Below are 17,822 nucleotides of genomic sequence, written 5' to 3' on the forward strand. Positions count from 1 at the left end.
CGCATTTCCCGTTTTCCCAACTACTGACATTCGATAGGAAGGTTCCAGAACAACGTACAATTATCGACTTGCCCGTCCCTAGAAACCTTCTAGAAACCCTAGTAGAAAACCTTAGATAAACCCTAGGGACCAAGACACAGCAAGTCCTGGGGCATCTCTTGGCCATCTACACAACCGGTTGGGGCACGAAAAACTTGGCCCGTGTCATTCTTCCCCACTTATTTGCCCTTGGTGCTCTTGGCTCGGGATGTTTCTTTGCGGTGGAATTTTTATTTTGGTCGCCCGCATCCTTCTCTCGGATCGTCGGCTTCTTCTGGCTTTTGTTTTTGTGTCCGCGAGAGCGCTTCTTCTTCGGCCTCGGGACTTGAGGTTTCTTCGTTGCTTGGACAATTTCATGAGTCATTAGCCACTCGATCTTTATCTTGGCCGCATCAATGCCTTCAAGCTCCGGAAACAGCACGTTGATTGGCGGAGGGTCTTGTGTTTTTGTGGGCAACTCCCACTTTCCCTTTGGCTTCTCCAAAGGTTGGGTCTTCAAGCGATCATAGAAGTCCATCCCCAGCAAAAGATCGTAGTCGTCGAGCCGGATTACATCGAAATCAAGCTTTCCTTTCCATCCGCCAACTTGAATTTCCATGCCTATGGCTATGCCATTAGCTAGTTGGTCCGAAGTGTTGAGCGGCATGAAGAAATGTTTGGTGGGTTACACGCGGAGTCCCAGCCACTTTGCCGCCTCGCTTGATATGAATAGATTTGTCGCCCCTGTGTCAATCAAGGCAGTCAGCATCTTACCACGTACCTTGACTTCTACAAAGTTCAGCATTCATGCTTTTGGAATTTTCTTGGATTGAGCCCGGATGGTGTTGAGTCGAGTGACGCCACCAAGTCGCGCAATCTTTGGTTCTTCTTCTTTTTGCTCCTCGCCACTAATAGATACCAAAAAAAAGAAACACCACTGAGAAAAGGAAAAAAAAAATGAACGTCAAGTGAAACCATCTTCTTATCTATGCCCCTTTCCTCTATTCCTCTAGTATTGTCTTCTTCTAGCTTCCCTCTTTTTTGGCTCTGATGTGGCTCTGATGAGTGATAATCCTAGAGAAAAATGCTGGTGAAAAGTTGAGTGACATGGATGTCTTCATAATACGTAGGGCACTTAGGATCCGTATGGTAACATTTCTGTTTCTGGGAACATATTTAGAATAGAAACATTTTTTTGTATTTTTGTTCCACGCTACGATTTTCGGGAACGGAAATGCGTTTGGCAAGTACAAAAAAAAAAAAAAACTTTTTTTCACCAAAAGGAAGGATCTACATCCGGCGGCCGACGGCGGCGGCGGCGAGTGACTTGTGACAGGTGGTGGCGGCCGCTTCAATGGTGAGCATTGGTGGTTTGCATAAGCTCGCCCTCAAGTTGTTTCTAAAAAGTGTTCCAAAATTAGAAACAAGTTTTTTTGTTTCTCATTTTTGCTCTAAAAGTGTTTTTGTTTCTCAAAAGTGTTCTCGAAACACTTTTGGAACAATTTTTTATCATACGCGTTTCTGGAGTGTTATCATAGGGTTTGTATGGCAACGTTTCTGTTCCTGGGAACATATTTGGAACAGAAATATTTTTTTGTGTTTTCGTTCTCGGTTACGATTTTCGAGAATAGAAACGCGTTTGGCTAGTAGTAAAAAAAAATATTTTTTTCACCGAAAGGAAGGATTTACAATTGGCGGCCAGCGGAAGGCGAACGACGGCGCCCGGCGGCGGCGGCCAGAAGGAGGCGGACCCACGGCGGTGGTGGCAGGTGGCGGCCGGCGGCAGCGGACCTGCGGCAGACGGTGGCGACCGGTGGTGGCGGTAGATTGGCGACGGGCGACTTGCGACGGGCGGCGGTGGCCGCTTCAACTCCTTGCCGACGATGGTGAGCGATGGTGGCTTGCACAAGCTCTCCCTCGAGTTGTCTCTAAAAAGTGTTCCAAAACCCGGAAGCAAGTTTTTTTTGTTTCTCATTTTTGCTCCAAAAGTATTTTTGTTTCTCAAAAGTGTTCCGAGAACACTTTTGAAATAATTTTTTACCATACGTGTTTTCGTTCCCAAAATGTTTTTGAACACTTTGGGAATAGAAACACTTTTTCTGGAGTGTTACCATACGGATCATTAATGATGGAAAGTGATATAAATGTGATTATCATAGTATCCTCATTCTAGGTTTATTTCAATGTGTTTTAAGTTGTTCATGATGTTGAAGCAGTTCCTTGTCATAAAAACAAGAACCTTCCCTTGGTTATCAGGGGGATATATGATTCTATGAAGGGTTGGACAATCTTTTGACTGTGAATAATGTGATGCTTTATCCTTGGGACGTTCTTCCTTTTGTTGCACTATAAACTGTAACTAACTATAGCAATCGAATAATTCTCTTTTTCGCATATACTATCTTATTTTTCATGTAGTAGCTTTGGAATGGTAGATTCATTTCTATTAGGATACTCCCTCCTTGACCACCCCTAGCTCATAAACATGCCATAAAACTGAGCTCTTAAATCTGATTTGGCAATGAGTGATTTAGTATGTGTTTGGAATTTGTTCAGTATCCTGGTTCTGGGTCATGCGTTTCACTTACATTTTCCTTTGAACCTTTCGTTTTGTATTTGTAGGTTGGATAGAATGGGAAGGAGAAAGATTTGAGTTCCAAGATGGGCCTTCTTATGCAGAAAAAAATTGGGGTGGGGCCTTCCCAAGGAAGCGGTTTTGGGTAAGTATTGCATATTATCCTTTCGACTGGAGCCAAAAAGAGAGGAGAGGTCAGCTCATTTAGTTGATTACTATTTCTGTCTCTGTAGCATATATGGACTATGTGGGTAAGTTAGGCTTAGGCTGTATTTTCCTAATCATGGAACTGGCTTCGGACTATCCCTCTTTTCTTATGAAGTTTACAGCTGCAAGGAAAAACAAGATGTAGAGAGGATATCTGCCGGCAGTTGTATGTCGACAAATAGCGCTGTAGAAATCCTCTTGGTGATAAAGCTCACTTCATCATTGAGCTAATTGCAAAATGGATCTTAATTAACTAATGTTGTCAGCTTCTAAATAGGGGTCTTCCATCTAAGGCTTTGACTGGATGCTGCTTCTTATCGTGGCACTGAAGTGATGTCGTCATGTGGTCTTCGTAATTGTTTTAATTTGGAGCTTCTTTTATTGGCCTCTTAATACAGGTTCGATGTAACGTCTTTGAAGGGGCAAGTGGTGAAGTTGCTCTTACAGCTGGTGGTGGTTTGAGGCAGCAACCTGGACTAACCGATACATTTGAAAATGCCGCGCTGGTATACTTTTCCCTGTGATTTGAAATCTGTTTAAACGAAGTATGGTTAACCAGACAAAAAGAAAAAAAAAAAGAAAAGAAAGAAAGAGTAGGAATCATTGGCTAGAATGAAAATAACAAAGAACAGCAATCTTGGGTAAAATGGCCCTGATAAATATTTTACTATGATGGCCTTTTAGTTTGCAAAAGATCAGGGGATGAGAGTAGCAATGAACCCGTGGTAATAGCGTGTTTCATCCCTTAGATTCTATTTTCACTAGAGCTTTCTTGAATCTACACATAGGAGAGTTGGGATGGTGATGGGGAATGTCTGGTTTTATCAATTCCCATTTCCTTTCGACCAAAAAAAAAATCCCATTTTCTCGTTCAGAAACATTGTCCCACAATATGTTTTTGGACATGGGTTTTGTTAGGTAGTTGACTTCACATTTATAGATCTCTTCTCATAATGTATCATCCTTCTTTCTCCTGTTGCAGATTGGAGTTCACTATGATGGGATTTTCTATGAATTTGTGCCTTGGAATGGTGTTGTCAACTGGGAAGTTGCTCCATGGGGCTCCTGGTACATGGAAGCAGGAAATGAGACTCACAAGGTAAATATAGCTTCCTGTTATAGCTTATACAATTGTATGGAGTATCTCGCCCCAACCATGACTAGGCCACTTAAGAGGGCCAAAGGTGTGTTGAAGGCTGTTATAGTTGTCATCTTGTGTAAAGTCCTAAACTTTATGCATAAACTTGTTTGTATCGTCCGGCAGCACAAGGCTGTATGTATCTGCATATTTCGTAAATTGGCTTTAGACCTTCTCGGCAAGAAGAGAGTATCTGATTGTGCTTAGTAAAGTGGAGTGAGCAGAATTCATTGATTGTTTGCAGGTTGTAGTGGAGGCAACAACGAAAGATCCTGGAACGACATTGCGTGCTCCAACTGCAGAGGCAGGCCTTGCTCCAGCTTGTAAGGATTCTTGTTTTGGTGATCTAAAGCTGCAGATATGGGAACGGAGATACGATGGGAGTAAGGGAAAGGTGTGTTCGATAGTGTGGACTAATCATTCTCAAGTGCAATAGCAACGGTGTTAACTTTTTGGTTTGTGCTAGAAGATGAAATTGCATCACTAACTGATTCTGGAACCTCCTTTCATTTGAAAGTCTCCAACACCCATAGTTAAGGACAGTCACTTGTAAGTTTTGCATCTCTGCAAATTTTCTTGTTTAACCGAAAAATTTATGGTAAGCAGCATAAGTTATTCCTTGCATTACGGTACGGAAATGATAAAAAGTAAATCCTCTTGTGTTAGTTAAGTGTTTTATCCAAGTACTGTGTCTGGTAATCTAAGACTAAGAGTTAGCTGGGGGCTGTCATCTCTCCCATTTGAGGGCCTTGCTGTTGGAAAAAATAAGAGATGTGAACATACGTACTCTTGGCAATAACTGTGGGTGGAGTCCTTGTTATAGGAAAGACCAACTCGGTAAGGTGAAGAGTATTGAAACCCCACTGGAAAATGACATTTGTCGGAGTTCATTGTCCTCTAGAAAAGCAAGTTATGCCAAAAGATGGGGAAAATGAATCCAGGAATGACTTCAATTAAAACCATTGGTCTGTATGGTTATACTGATCATTCCTGTATCTCCTTGAATAAAATTCATTGTATTATACGTTTATTTTTTTTGCTCCAAGTGTGAAGATATGATCTGCAGATGATCTTGGACATGACGAGCAATACGGCGGCTGTGGAAATCGGAGGAGGGCTGCGGTTCAACACTTGGAAAGGCAAGACCTCCACGCCGGACCTTCGGGGTCGTGCTTTAAGCGTTCCAGTTGATGTGGATGGGTTTTTCGGTTTGGCTTCATTCCTCAAGCCCCCTGGTCTATAGTTGATAGCACCTCTTCACTTTGTGTTGAGCAAATTGAACAATGAATGCCATTAAGGTTGAGATTAGAAACGATCTATAAACGATACTTCTCTAGATTTTCCTCTCATTGTTGTCTCGGAGCACCATCCCACTGACATTACACCCATAGATGACTTCTTTCTCGGGTCTTTCGCCTGGCGTTGTGTCATGATAGGGAGATTATTTCACCACGGACGATTAACTCGACACTGTCGGGAGATTGTCGAGTAGCGCTGATGAAGATTGATTGAGCCCGTGGAGAGGGTGGGGCCTCAAGATGGATCAGATTTGGGCGGTGCTGCGGCTGGTTTCAGTGGTCCACAATAGTACAACAACACGATGGGTGCTCTGCTCGGAGGACCACGCCGAGTCTTATCCACGTGCAGTATTATCTGATCCACACAATAAAATAGTTCTCTTGTGTTCTAAATATATATATCAAGCTGCTGAACTCTTAGACATTCAAGACCCCTGAAAGCTTTAATGCATTATCTCCGCCTGCTTACTTCCTCCGAGAACTTAAGAAGTCAATACAGAGAAGCGAATGGGGGTTGCCCGGTGGCTGGCTCTTTATGTTATGGTAATCGTGGCGGGCAATGCGCAGGATGCGGATGGTGCATTACCGGCTGCGACCTTTAAAGCGGTAGCGGAAGCTAACGCGAACGGCCCTTACACCGGCATCGTCATTCCTAACCTTTATGAGATGGGCCCGCTTCTTAGCTCGTCCAGCTACAACGCTACTGGAATCATAGATTTCGCAGGTAACGACGGCATTATGTCTCCACTTATCGAGTTTCCTAGAAGACATGGAAAACGCTTTCTTGGTCGGAATGTGTGGATCAGTCAGTCATCTCAAGAGCTTTGATGGAGTAACGGTAGACATATCAAGATTTTGATAAAGTTCTTTCGCAAAACATCATTAGTAAGTAAAGTTTCACTGAGTACTTTAATTTTTGTGGAGCACATTGTATACCATTAGTTAACAATCGACCCTTAAATGACTTGTGGGAAAAAGTAGACATCGCCCGCAAATTTTTTGGGTATGTGTGACCACAAAATTTCACTGAAACTGCACTCAACGACGAAGGATTGGAGCAAAGAGACGTAGATCGACAGTGAAAGTGCAAAAACCGACGCGATTCGATACAAAGTTCCAACTTTTTCACGGGCAACAAAATGCAAGTTCCCCTAAGAACGCATAGGAAATAGTCTTTCGCTTGAACCCTAACATCTCTCTGTGCCTCGACCGACTCCAAGGGAGAAGATTTCGATTCGGGACGGTCGAAGATAGGAAAGTCATACTGGTCATGACCGGACGGAGCGTGGTACGTATCCCGCTACTCCAATTTCAATTTTCTCTAATCTTTCTTATGATCTAATGTGCCGTTTCGTAAAATGTTCGAAATATCATTGGACTAACGTGCTCGTGCGTCGCGATGTTTGAGGGGAAGTACGCATGAATTTGGTGCAGATAAACGCAGCCATCACTACACAGCTTCTGCTGAGCTTCTTCGATGTGGAGGGAGTGGTTCATTATGGAATTGCTGGGAACGCGAACCCTGCTTTGGGCATAGGAGACGTCGCTATTCCCGAATATTGGGCGCATACCGGTCTTTGGCATTGGCAGGTTCTTTGACTTGTCAACCCCCCAGTTTTAATTTTATCCAAGTCGTAACAAGAATGGTCGAAAAATATGCATCTTTCGAAGAAGATAATTTGACTTTTTCCTACCTTGAAAATGTGGGGGAAACTCTAAAGTCGTTCTCAAACTACATAAGAACGGAATTGTCAATGCATTTCGTCATTCTTGGGTTTTGCTAGCATAGAAATTTTTGGCTCATGATAAGAGTAACATCATGTTGTGGGCCTAATATTTTTTAAGAATTGAACCCCTCAATAATTTATATTTATTTTTTTATGTTCGGAACAGACGGTTATTCTCACAGTATACTAAGGACAGTCACTTTATCATTACATAGATAGAAAAGGTAGCAAATTCTAGCACGCCCTTCGCTATATTCTGAGAAAATAATAGCAACAGGGCGGCTTTTATGCCATGCACATAGTAGGGGATAATTGTCCAAAAAGTCATAAACCTAGTGCATGACGGCCAATTCGGTCCAAAACATTTTGACAATTTGATCAATTTAGTCATAAATATGTTGACGATTTTTCAATATAGTTTATCCGGTCAATTTTGGTAGGATGGCGCTAACTTGGACGATTCTTGTAATTTTTTGTTTTTTTGAACTTTTGAGTCATTTTTTTCCTTCTTGCCTATGGTCAGTCTCGGGGCAGGCGATCAATGACAAGTGAAAAGGAAAATTAAAAGGAAAGAAAAAGAATTGAAGAAAAGGAAAGAAGAAAAAAGAAAAAATTCTGATAAAAAAATAAAAAAGTGTCCACATATGACAGACGCTAATTGTACCAACACGTCAGCAATTTCCCACCAAACTTGGCCACAAGGACTACAGTGGGAAATCATCCAAATATTTAAGATTAAATTGGCTAAATTCAAAATTTTAGAACTGAATTGGCTGCCCTACATTATGCTTAAGGGTTTTTGCACAATTTTCCCCGTGCAGCGTACTTGAATCCCATCAAAGTACATAAGCATACAAATTTTTATGTTGTTAGTGAATAGCGAGATATTTAGGGGAGTACATCACACGGATGACATTTCGAGGTAGCCGGGTCTCACGCCAAAAAAAAAAAAAAAAGAACTATTTTTTAGCATGTTTCCTATGGTGATCGGTTCTATTCTATTATCCATCGAACGACTAGTGTAGTACGGCACGAAATTTGTGTTTCTTTTCGCGACTTAGACATGTCTAAATATTTCATCGTTTCCCTATCAAAAGATGGTCACATATTATACGGTCATCGATGCTGATTAGATAAATACAACGGCGTTGCACGCAGAGATATGGGCATGATCCAGAAGACGAGCTTGCATTGGAATCAAACGGTGACTACACGAGAGAGATTGGCCCCTTGAAGTTCGCAAATTACACCATAAACGTGACGGGTTGCCCTTCATTCGACAATCTCTTGAACAGCATCTGGTACCAACCAGAGGAAGTGTTTCCTGTCACCGGAACTCCTGAGGAAAGACAGCACGATTTTTGGGTCCCCGTCGACTCCACCTACTTTGCATTGGCCAAGAAGCTTGAGGTACTCAGATTTCTTGTTAGGGTTTGGTGTCATATCTACATATGTTGAGAAAACTTTACTATAATCGATTTATAAAGTTGAATATATCGTGAATCTCGAGAAAAAGTGGAGAAAAGTCCAAGAAAAGTCACAGTCCTATAACATTGGTGTCAACTCAGTCATAGACTTTTTAATTGAATTGATTTGATCTTAAACCTTTTACATTGTAGTGCTAATTCAATTCATTCGGTTAATTTTGATCAGAAATGGCTGTCGTGGACGCCTGCCTTTCTATGTGGCACGACAAAAGGCTTCGGATTAAAATAGTCCAATTGAAATGTTTATGATCGAACCGGTATTCATGCAATAGGTTTAAGGCTTTTCTATTATTTTTTTGCAAAAAAAGTGTACCGGGACCTCTAAAGTTTTCGAAAGAGTTTTACATTTAGAGTCACGGATGGAAATGCATTATTTATATGAAAAGCAAGTAAATGACTTCAGCAAAATTGGATTAGCACTTTGCATTGTTGGTATTACTTGAATAATACCGCTTCTAATAGTTCGAACCATTACTTGAAAGAGAGAGACAATACCACGGTACGAAGTTTCATGAGTCAATACTTCATACACATTTATTTGATTTATGTAACTCGCTAGGATTTGAAATTGGAATCTTGCGTGAATACGACCACGTGCTTATACTACACGCCGGAGGTAATCACCGTCGAAAGAGGCGTTAGTGCTGGCATCTTTGTCGACAACGCTGCATATCGGAGCTTCATCTACGGCACGTTCAACGCGAGCCCTGTGGACATGGAAAGTGCGTCGGTCGCCCTAATTTGTTACCAACAGAACACACCTTTCATCGCCATCAGGGCGCTCTCGGACTTGGCCGGCGGAGGATCTGCCAAGTCGAACGAGGCCGGTACTTTCAGGGACCTTGCCGCAGGCAATGCGGTGGCGGTCGTGGTGGAGTTTATAAAGCAGCTTTCCTCCGGCATGTAGCAAGATGGGAAGCCACGGGATAGTCTCCGATATCCAATAAGATTGCGTTTGTGTCTATTTGTGTAGCAACACGAACCCTCTGCCTGAATTTTTCACATTTCCTTACTTTAAATCCTCTATTGTAATAAATTATCAAAGCCACGAGGGTTCGGTGATTCGAATGCTTTTACTCACACTTGGCTTTGCTTGAATTATACTCTGAATATTCATAGATTTGACATTACTCGTATCATTATTGAGCTTCGACTCAAAGTCAAGAACCAAAGGTGATATAAACAAAGAGAAGATAGTGTTTGACCTTTATCCGTTTGTTTTGCAAAAAATGAACTATTTGAAAGATATTTTTCTGAAAAAGGTAAAAATTAATAAATGAAAAATATTTTCATCGTCCACGAAAATAGGTAGGCATAAATTGTTGTCAATAATGAAAATATTTTTTATTGATTAATTATTTCAAGAAATTCAAAAGATCATTTTTATGAAATCATTTTCCAAATCGTTTATTTCCGCTAAACAAAGGGAGTCTTTATCTAAATCTTAATATAAAGAACATTGGCAAAAAAAAAAAAAAAAAAGGGAACACTCCATTGTTCAAGCTGAATCCATGAAAAAGAAAGTCAGATTTTACGTTATTTTGACATTGTCGATGAGTATGTTTAAACTTTTCAGCTAAGTGTTACTGGGTTTGAACTCTTCTTCTTCTTTTTAATAATTTTTTTTTGTCGTTGTTGTAGGCTTTGGGCTAGAACTTATTTAACGACTAGGCACGCTTGGAAGTTGTGGGCCTAGCTAGGGCTCATTTCAATCATAGAGCTAGAGATAAGGCAGTTTATTTTTGGGAAAAGTGTAAAAAAATTCCTAAATTTATTACATTAGTGTCAATTTAGTCATAAACATATTTTTGGTGCCAATTTAGTCCTGCATTTTTTACATTAGTGTCAATTTATTCCTAAATCTTTTGTACATATGCTAATTGAGTCAATTCAACCAATTTTGGCCGAAAATTGCTGGAAGTGGACGTCATTGTCCTACGTGGTACAGCCGGCGCTAACGTGGACATTTTTTTAAAATATTTTTAATATTTTTAAATAATTTTTAAGAATATTTTTTAAAAAAAACCAAAAAATGCTTTAAAAAATTATTTAAAATATTTAAATAATATTTAAAAATGTCCAAGTCAGTCTTGGCCGTGCCACGTAGGACAATCAACGTCCACGTTAGCGATTTTCGATCAAAATTAGCCCGATTAACTCAATTAACATAAATACAAAAAGTTTATGATTGAATTGGCATCAATGCAAAAGGTTTAGGATTAAATTGACACTAATAAAAGGTTTATGACTGAATTGGTATCATCGCAAAAGGTTTAAGACTGAATTGGCACAAAAAATAGATTTAGGACTAAATTGACACTAATGCAATAGGTTTATGACTTTTTTGACATTTTTCCCGTTTATTTTTTATGGGCTAGCCAATTTAATTAGAGAGGCGCGGCCTAATTTACGGTGCAAAAGTCCCAAAAGCAATTGATCAAGTGTTTTTAGGAAGCAACTCATGATCTTACTTGCAAGCTTACAACAACATTAACCACCATTTACCTAGCCTGACCTATTTTTTGTGGGTCTAATACTAAAAAAAAACCTCTAACTTTAGTATTTATGACAATTATATTCAAAACTTTTTTTGAATCATAAAAAACCCCCAACTTTTGGTTTTATCCCAATTCTACCAATTTAATACCCCAAAAAACCCTCAATTTTAGCATCTATCCCAATTATATCCAATTTTTTTTATTTTACAAAAAATAACCAACTTTTACTTTTATCATAATTCTACCACCATTAGCCTCCCGTTCATAATCACCGTTAGTTAATCCTATATTGCTCAAATTTTCTCACTCAACTTACCAATGAATCTTCGAAATTTAGAAATAGTATGCTTCGGGGATGACAAGATTTTAGATAGTTTGTCTGAATATCTTCATGTCTAACCGTTCTTTGGGCTATTAAGTGCCGAAGAGAATACGAAATTCCGCTTGAGTGACTATGTATCTCCCAGTAATATATAGGGAAGCAAACAACATAAGAAAAGTTCGGGTTTTTTCATGTGAATTTTGCTAAAGTGTAATTTATTAGTGATGTGAAAATCGCACGTAAGATTAACTAATGGTGATTATAGATGGAAGGCTAACGGTGATAGAATTTGGACAAAAGTAAAAGTTGAAGGTTTTTTATGAGACAAAATTTTTGTTTGGATATAATATGGAACATATGCTAAGTTGAGGGTTTTTTGGTACTAAGCCGGTATAATTGAGACAAAAGTAAAAGTTTGGGGCAAAATTGAGACAAAAGTAAAAGCTAAAGGTTTTTTATGAGACAAAAAAAGTTTTGGATATAATTATCAAAAATGCTAAAGTTAAAGTTTTTTTTAGTATTGGGCCACTTTTTGTGTTTTTGACTTCCGACTTCTTCAAAAGTGACGATTTTGCCCCTCATGAGCAATTCATTTCAAATCATTCCTAATCTTTCCAAACCCCTTTCAAATCTCTAATCACACCTTCTCTAAGCCGTTAGAGCTATACTAGGGATGCCATGTATTGAGTTCGTTGCGCTTTTCATTTATTGATTGTGATTGTTAGACTAGTAACTCTAACCTTGATGAAAACCTAATTCTAAGACTCACCTCACCTGAAAAATTTTCGCGCTTGTGTGAAAACATATTTAGGAAACCACTCGCGTTAGGTATCGAAAGAGTGTTAGTGGCAACACCGACGTAATCAAATCCCCAAACTCTAAATCTCTCGTTCCGTAGAATCAAATGAACTCTCTCATTCATTAGATGAGGTTCCGATTTACCTTCCAAGAAAGACCGGTGATGACTTCAATTATATGTACGCCTGGCACATGTCACCTCTTTCGACCCCACTAAAAGGTCGAACCTGTTTAATATCTTAATTTGCCACACCTAGTCGCGACTTGGATATGGGTCTAGGAGGACTCGAGCCACAAGCCCAATTCCTTTTTGATAGAACGGCCTAGCTAATCCATTAGCCTGACCTCGTTCTCCTAGAGGTCGGGTCTCGACAGCTGTTTTAGTAGATGTTTTGTATCTGTCCACATGGATTATGAACATGAATGAAGGGCAAGTTATTTGCAATCTCCTTTGTTTCATATGCAATCTGTTTCCCAACCTCAACATCAATGACATATAATTTCTGCTGTTATGACCTGCCATTGTGACCAAAGAAGTACTCGTCCATTGAGTAGAAAGAGCAAATGATGGTATATACAACCTCACTACTTCATAAAACAGTGCAGCATATCAAGCCCATGATTTATGTAATCCCATCATCCAAGACAAACACGAGATCAAAAGCCAGCATGAGTGTGGGTCATTTGGCATTTGATCTTTCTTCTGGATGAAAAGAAAAAGCACTAGTATAAAGCCTGCAACATAGGAGAACTTAACTGCAAAATATAAAATGACAAACAACAACATCCAGCTAAACACCTAAAGCAGAACTCAATTGGAAAGCAATTATTAAAATGGATATTCCAATTCAGAAAAATACTATAAAGCCTGAGTTGAAGTCACCTTATGCCTAGGAGAAAATTTCCTTCCAAGCCGCATTTGACTGCAAATTCAATCAACTTAAACACCTGATCAACCTTTGGAGGTGAATGCATTTGCTCATTCCCAGTTCTCAATTACATGATAAAGGCAGGCATTCCAAGCAAGTTTTAGAAGTATAGCCTTAAAATGATAGCCCTTAGCACTCATCTTGATCCATACAAACTTAACACCCAAATTCCCAGGCTTCCTATTAATAAGGCATTTCAAAAGTACCCTTCTCCAGATCCGAGGAGAGTAATTAAATACAAATAAGAGATGTGCTCGAGATTCTTTCGGGCAGAAGCTGACCTCCATCTCAAGATCCTATCAAGAGTTGCAGTCTTTTCAAATTGGCTAACCAAGATATGAAACCAAATCTCACTACTTCATGAACAGACTATAGAGTAAACAAGCACATAACATATGCACAAACCCATTTTATTGCGATAAGATAGGATTCACAAGCACAGTACTTCACTGATCTCAACTGCTATACAAAAGACATAAAAAAAATTCATCCATAACAATACTTCATTGATCCCATCTAGAGGTGTCAATATGGGTCTTCACCTACTTTTTAATCCACTTTTATTCACTTGATCACTTTTGGGTTTAATAGATTTAAAACAATGGGACAAATACGAGTTTAGACTTATAAAGCCTATTCAAATATTTGTTTTAACTCAACCCACTTTCGACTCATTTTCAGCCCATGGCTCCCAAGCATCACTCGTAAATGGCTATCAATTATATTAGTTTATATTTTATATTTTTTATAAGTAAAGAAAGAATTTTTTTTTAAATAAAAGTAAAAACTGTTTTGGAATGCCGTCGATGCCTGCCACCTCCGCCTGCTGTCGTTGCCCACCAGCAGCCACAACTGTCTAACGCCGCCGACAATCGCGTGCCATCGTCGCCCACCTTCACCGCAAACCGCCGCCAGCCGCGTCCGCCCATTAACTCCACCCGTCGCTGCCAATGAGAAAGGACTTACCAATTGTGTAGCTGCTAATGAGAAAAAAGAGTCTTTGGGGTAAAAGAGAATGGCCTCGAGGACAAATTGGGTCGCTGCCTCTTGCTTTGGAAAGTCATACCGTGTATACTAGTGGGATGAGCACTTTAGTCAGTATTTAGGTATCGTGAACAATAGCACAAACAAAATCCTCAAGTTGTGATGATGAGCAGATTTTCTCATCATACACACACAAAAAAGGACAAAAAAAGTGAAGATTGTTGAAGTCGTTGGACACGTACATATGAAAGCAATCAGCCTGCCAGGTAAAGTCAACGAACCACTTGCTCACCTGGGGGTTACAGTAAGAGGTGTCGAGGGTAAGAGTATGTATCTGAGTTGCTCGGAGAATAGACAGTCCAGCCATCTTTTCACTAAAGCGAAAACCTCCTATATGGACTACAGCCTGGACGCATGAAGCACGGATTTCAGAATCAAACTCATCATCCATAACCTAAAGTGACGAGTAGGTCGTAATTAGGCCAAGATCTATAAAAACAGTCATTTGCGCCACACCTCACCGGTAGGTGGCTCGAAGAGGATTGCTATGGCACCCCGACAGTGATTAGCCTCTAAGGATGTCACTCCAACACTTTCAATCACAACCTTCTGCTTAATTGGAGTGCCCATGTCGGAAACTAACGTAAAGAAGATCAATGAGGTTAGAGCTTTTCAGTTTGAAAAAACAGAGAAACACCAAGGACTAGTTTTATAATCTATCAGAAACAATTAGGAAAACTAGATTTCTTAACCTCCCACCCTGATTTGCATTGACACAATAAAGCTGAAAGTGCGTTTTAAACTAGGAGAAACATTTATTGCAACGTGTTCCAAACTCAAAAAAAATATTAAGAAAAAGAAAGAAAACACGAAACTTACGTTTTAAAAACCAATGGGCACATTCTCTTGTAAGATATCGGAAAGCATCTTGCGATGTGAAGGTGGAAAAACAGTGCTTATCTATCATCTCACAATAAAAACGAGATAATACTAAGGATTTTAAACGATGGAAATCCACTTATCCCCTCGAAAGGGCGTTCCAGGTATTCAGCACCATAGGGGAACCTCTCTTGGTTTTGCATTTTTAACACGATTATTCACTTCGACACATGCACAAGCGGAATTCACCTGTTTCGTCTCTCTTCTTTGACGAGTATAAATGTTGTAGGTCTTTTTCTAATCTATAGAGGAGCCAAGAAAATAATCTGTAATCAGCTTGCTTGCAGCTACTTTAGTATCACCAAAGACCATTGCTTTAGAAGCACCTGTTGGTAAAATATGGTCAAATGGGATGAACAAAGAAATCGGACTCAGAAGCATTATAACACTTTTTTTAAGGAATTATTTATCCCACAACGTTGCTAATGGTTATCGGCAAAAATCATCCAGCATACAACCGAGTCTCAAGCGAGAATATTAGATATCAATTTTAATATTTTTCTGAGAACTCTCTATGAAACAATTGGAAACCAAGGCTGTATTTCTCTTGTTCGGAAAGGACGAAAATTGAAATTAGAAGTAGTGAACAATGATCAAATATTTGAATATATAATGAGAAAAGAACACACTTTTTCGCGTCCGAAAAAGTGTTAATTCTCATGCTCTTTTTCATTGTTCAAAGCAGTTTTTTTTATTTAAAAAATTGCAACTCTTCGTGTCCAATAACGAATAGTTCGGACATACTTCTTCATGTTCGAAACTGTACATCCACTCACACCTTTTCGTGTCTAAATCGGTAGTTATTTTCGAACAGACACAAACACTCCAAAGGTTACAAGAGTGTCGGTTTGATGATTATGTCCGAACGCACGTAAACCTTCCAAAAGATGTAAGAGTGTCTTATGTCCAGGAATAGTCTTTCTGTGTATAAATCGGTAGTTATTTTCGAACAGACACAAACACTCCAAAGGTTACAAGAGTGTCAATTTGACAGTTATGTCCGAATAGACATAAACCTTCCAAAAGATGTAAGAGTGTCTTATGTCCATGAATAGTCGCTCTATTCCAATGAGTCACGAAATTTATTTATATAATAATAATTTCAAAATAATAAAAATATAAAAATATAGTTGTTGAATAGAGCGAATTTCGGATCGCGACCGCGTAAGCACGCAAAGTACTAAGTGTGTCTAATAATCGTGTCAAAATCGTGCACCCACACGCGAGTATAGTAGGTTGTAGCCCACTTTCCCATTTCTTTATTTGAAAGGCTATATTAATATTCTAATTAATAAAGTGAATTGCTCTCTACCTTTCATCCTATATGGGATGCAAAAAAAACAATATTTTGTTTGTTTTTCAAATAAATTTTAACAACCCCCACTTTGTTTGTAAAAACAAAATTACAAAATAAAATTTCTAAAAAAACTACAGGCAACATTTCCATGACATTAACATATCTATATAAAGGTTACTTTTAAGTTAAACCTTTATTTAGTGCAAGTATCTCAAAACTCTATGAAAGTTACAAGTAGTTTGGCTTTAAACTTGTTACCCTAAATAATAGAATCGGATATATCGCACATATATTAACCTCTTGTTTCAGCGAGAAGTTCATAATTACTCAGCACTATTATGGTCTTGTGCTTGTTCCTATTTCATAAGCTCTCTAGAAAGTAACCCAAACTTTCATAAGAAGCGGCACCACTTGTAAGCCCATATAGGCGGAGTATTATCACATGTTTCTGTTACTAATAAACACGCTACTAAATCGCATTATACTTCATTAAGAGTATAACTCAGCCTTTACAATATAAATGACGATACCGACTTCCTATATCTAGGCTAATGTCAGTATCGGACAATCACTTTCAGTAACTTGTTTTTACCTATTAAACCTTATAACTAGTGTTATGCTAATATCAGGTTGGGTTACCATTAATAGTGATTTTAATCAAAGGGTTTTAGCCCCATTTCTTTTGAGGTCGCTTTTACTACATCTCTTGGAAGAGCCTTTGTAAAGGAATCTATTAGATTCTTCTTGACCTCACGTAAACAATTGTTATGGTACCATCCCGAATCAATTGTTTCACGTACTCATGTCTTAGACTGATATGTCTAGACTTACCATTATAAATGCTACTATAAGCCTTTGCTAAAGTAGCTTCACCGTCCCGATAAATAGAAATATGATACATAAGACTAGGCCATAATTTGATATCCATCAATAAATTTCTTATTCATTCAGCCTCTTTCCCCTTTGATGCTAAAATAATAAATTAGGATTCCATAGTTGAGTGAGTTATGCATGTCTGTTTCTTGCTCGCTCAAGAAAAAGCACATCCACCTAACTTGAAGATCAATCCAGAAGTGAAATGTTTATCACCCACACTAGAAATTCAACTATCATCGGTATATCCTTCTAATACAGCTGGATAATTGTTGTAGAACAATTCTAGATTTTTAGTTCTCTTAAGATAACAAAAAATTTGGGTAATGGCATTCCAATCAAACCATTTTGTTATGGAGTATATGGTACTGAAGTTTGATGAATAATACTATGTTCTTCACGGAAGGTTGAAAAATCATTTATGAAATATTCTCCTCCTCTATCTAAATGAAGAATTTTAATTTTCCTTTCTAATTGATTTTCCACTTCAGTCTTATATTTCTTAAACATGGTAATCTTAGGAGATAGACATATAAGTACCTACTACGGTCATCCACAAAGGTTATGAAATACCTTTTACCACCACGTGCTAACATGTCATTGAATTCGCACGTGTCACTATGGACCAAATCCAATAAATTCGAATTTCTCTTAACGCTAGGAAATGATTTCTTTGTTAATTTGGACTTTAGCATGATTTCACAATTATCACATTCGCCATTAAAGTTTATC

At 38.8% G+C, this 17,822-nt stretch overlaps 2 protein-coding genes across 2 annotated transcripts; both read left to right on the plus strand.

Moving 5' to 3' along the window:
* Window positions 1-2,767: 2,767 nt before the first annotated feature.
* Window positions 2,768-5,238, plus strand: LOC115750082 (tocopherol cyclase, chloroplastic-like). The gene is made up of 4 exons (XM_030687232.2): window positions 2,768-3,306; window positions 3,783-3,899; window positions 4,183-4,332; window positions 5,005-5,238. Exons 2-4 carry the CDS (start codon window positions 3,873-3,875, stop codon window positions 5,179-5,181), a joined length of 354 nt encoding a protein of 117 aa, XP_030543092.1. The 5' UTR covers window positions 2,768-3,306; window positions 3,783-3,872; the 3' UTR covers window positions 5,182-5,238.
* Window positions 5,239-5,728: 490 nt separating this feature from the next.
* Window positions 5,729-9,518, plus strand: LOC115750081 (5'-methylthioadenosine/S-adenosylhomocysteine nucleosidase-like). The gene is made up of 5 exons (XM_030687231.1): window positions 5,729-5,960; window positions 6,457-6,524; window positions 6,671-6,826; window positions 8,122-8,373; window positions 9,010-9,518. The coding sequence occupies exons 1-5, from the start codon at window positions 5,744-5,746 to the stop codon at window positions 9,355-9,357; spliced, it is 1,041 nt and encodes a 346-aa protein (XP_030543091.1). The 5' UTR covers window positions 5,729-5,743; the 3' UTR covers window positions 9,358-9,518.
* The last annotated feature ends 8,304 nt before the right edge of the window (window positions 9,519-17,822 follow it).

Source organism: Rhodamnia argentea, chromosome 4, assembly GCF_020921035.1.
Source record: "Rhodamnia argentea isolate NSW1041297 chromosome 4, ASM2092103v1, whole genome shotgun sequence".
NCBI lineage: Eukaryota > Viridiplantae > Streptophyta > Magnoliopsida > Myrtales > Myrtaceae > Rhodamnia > Rhodamnia argentea.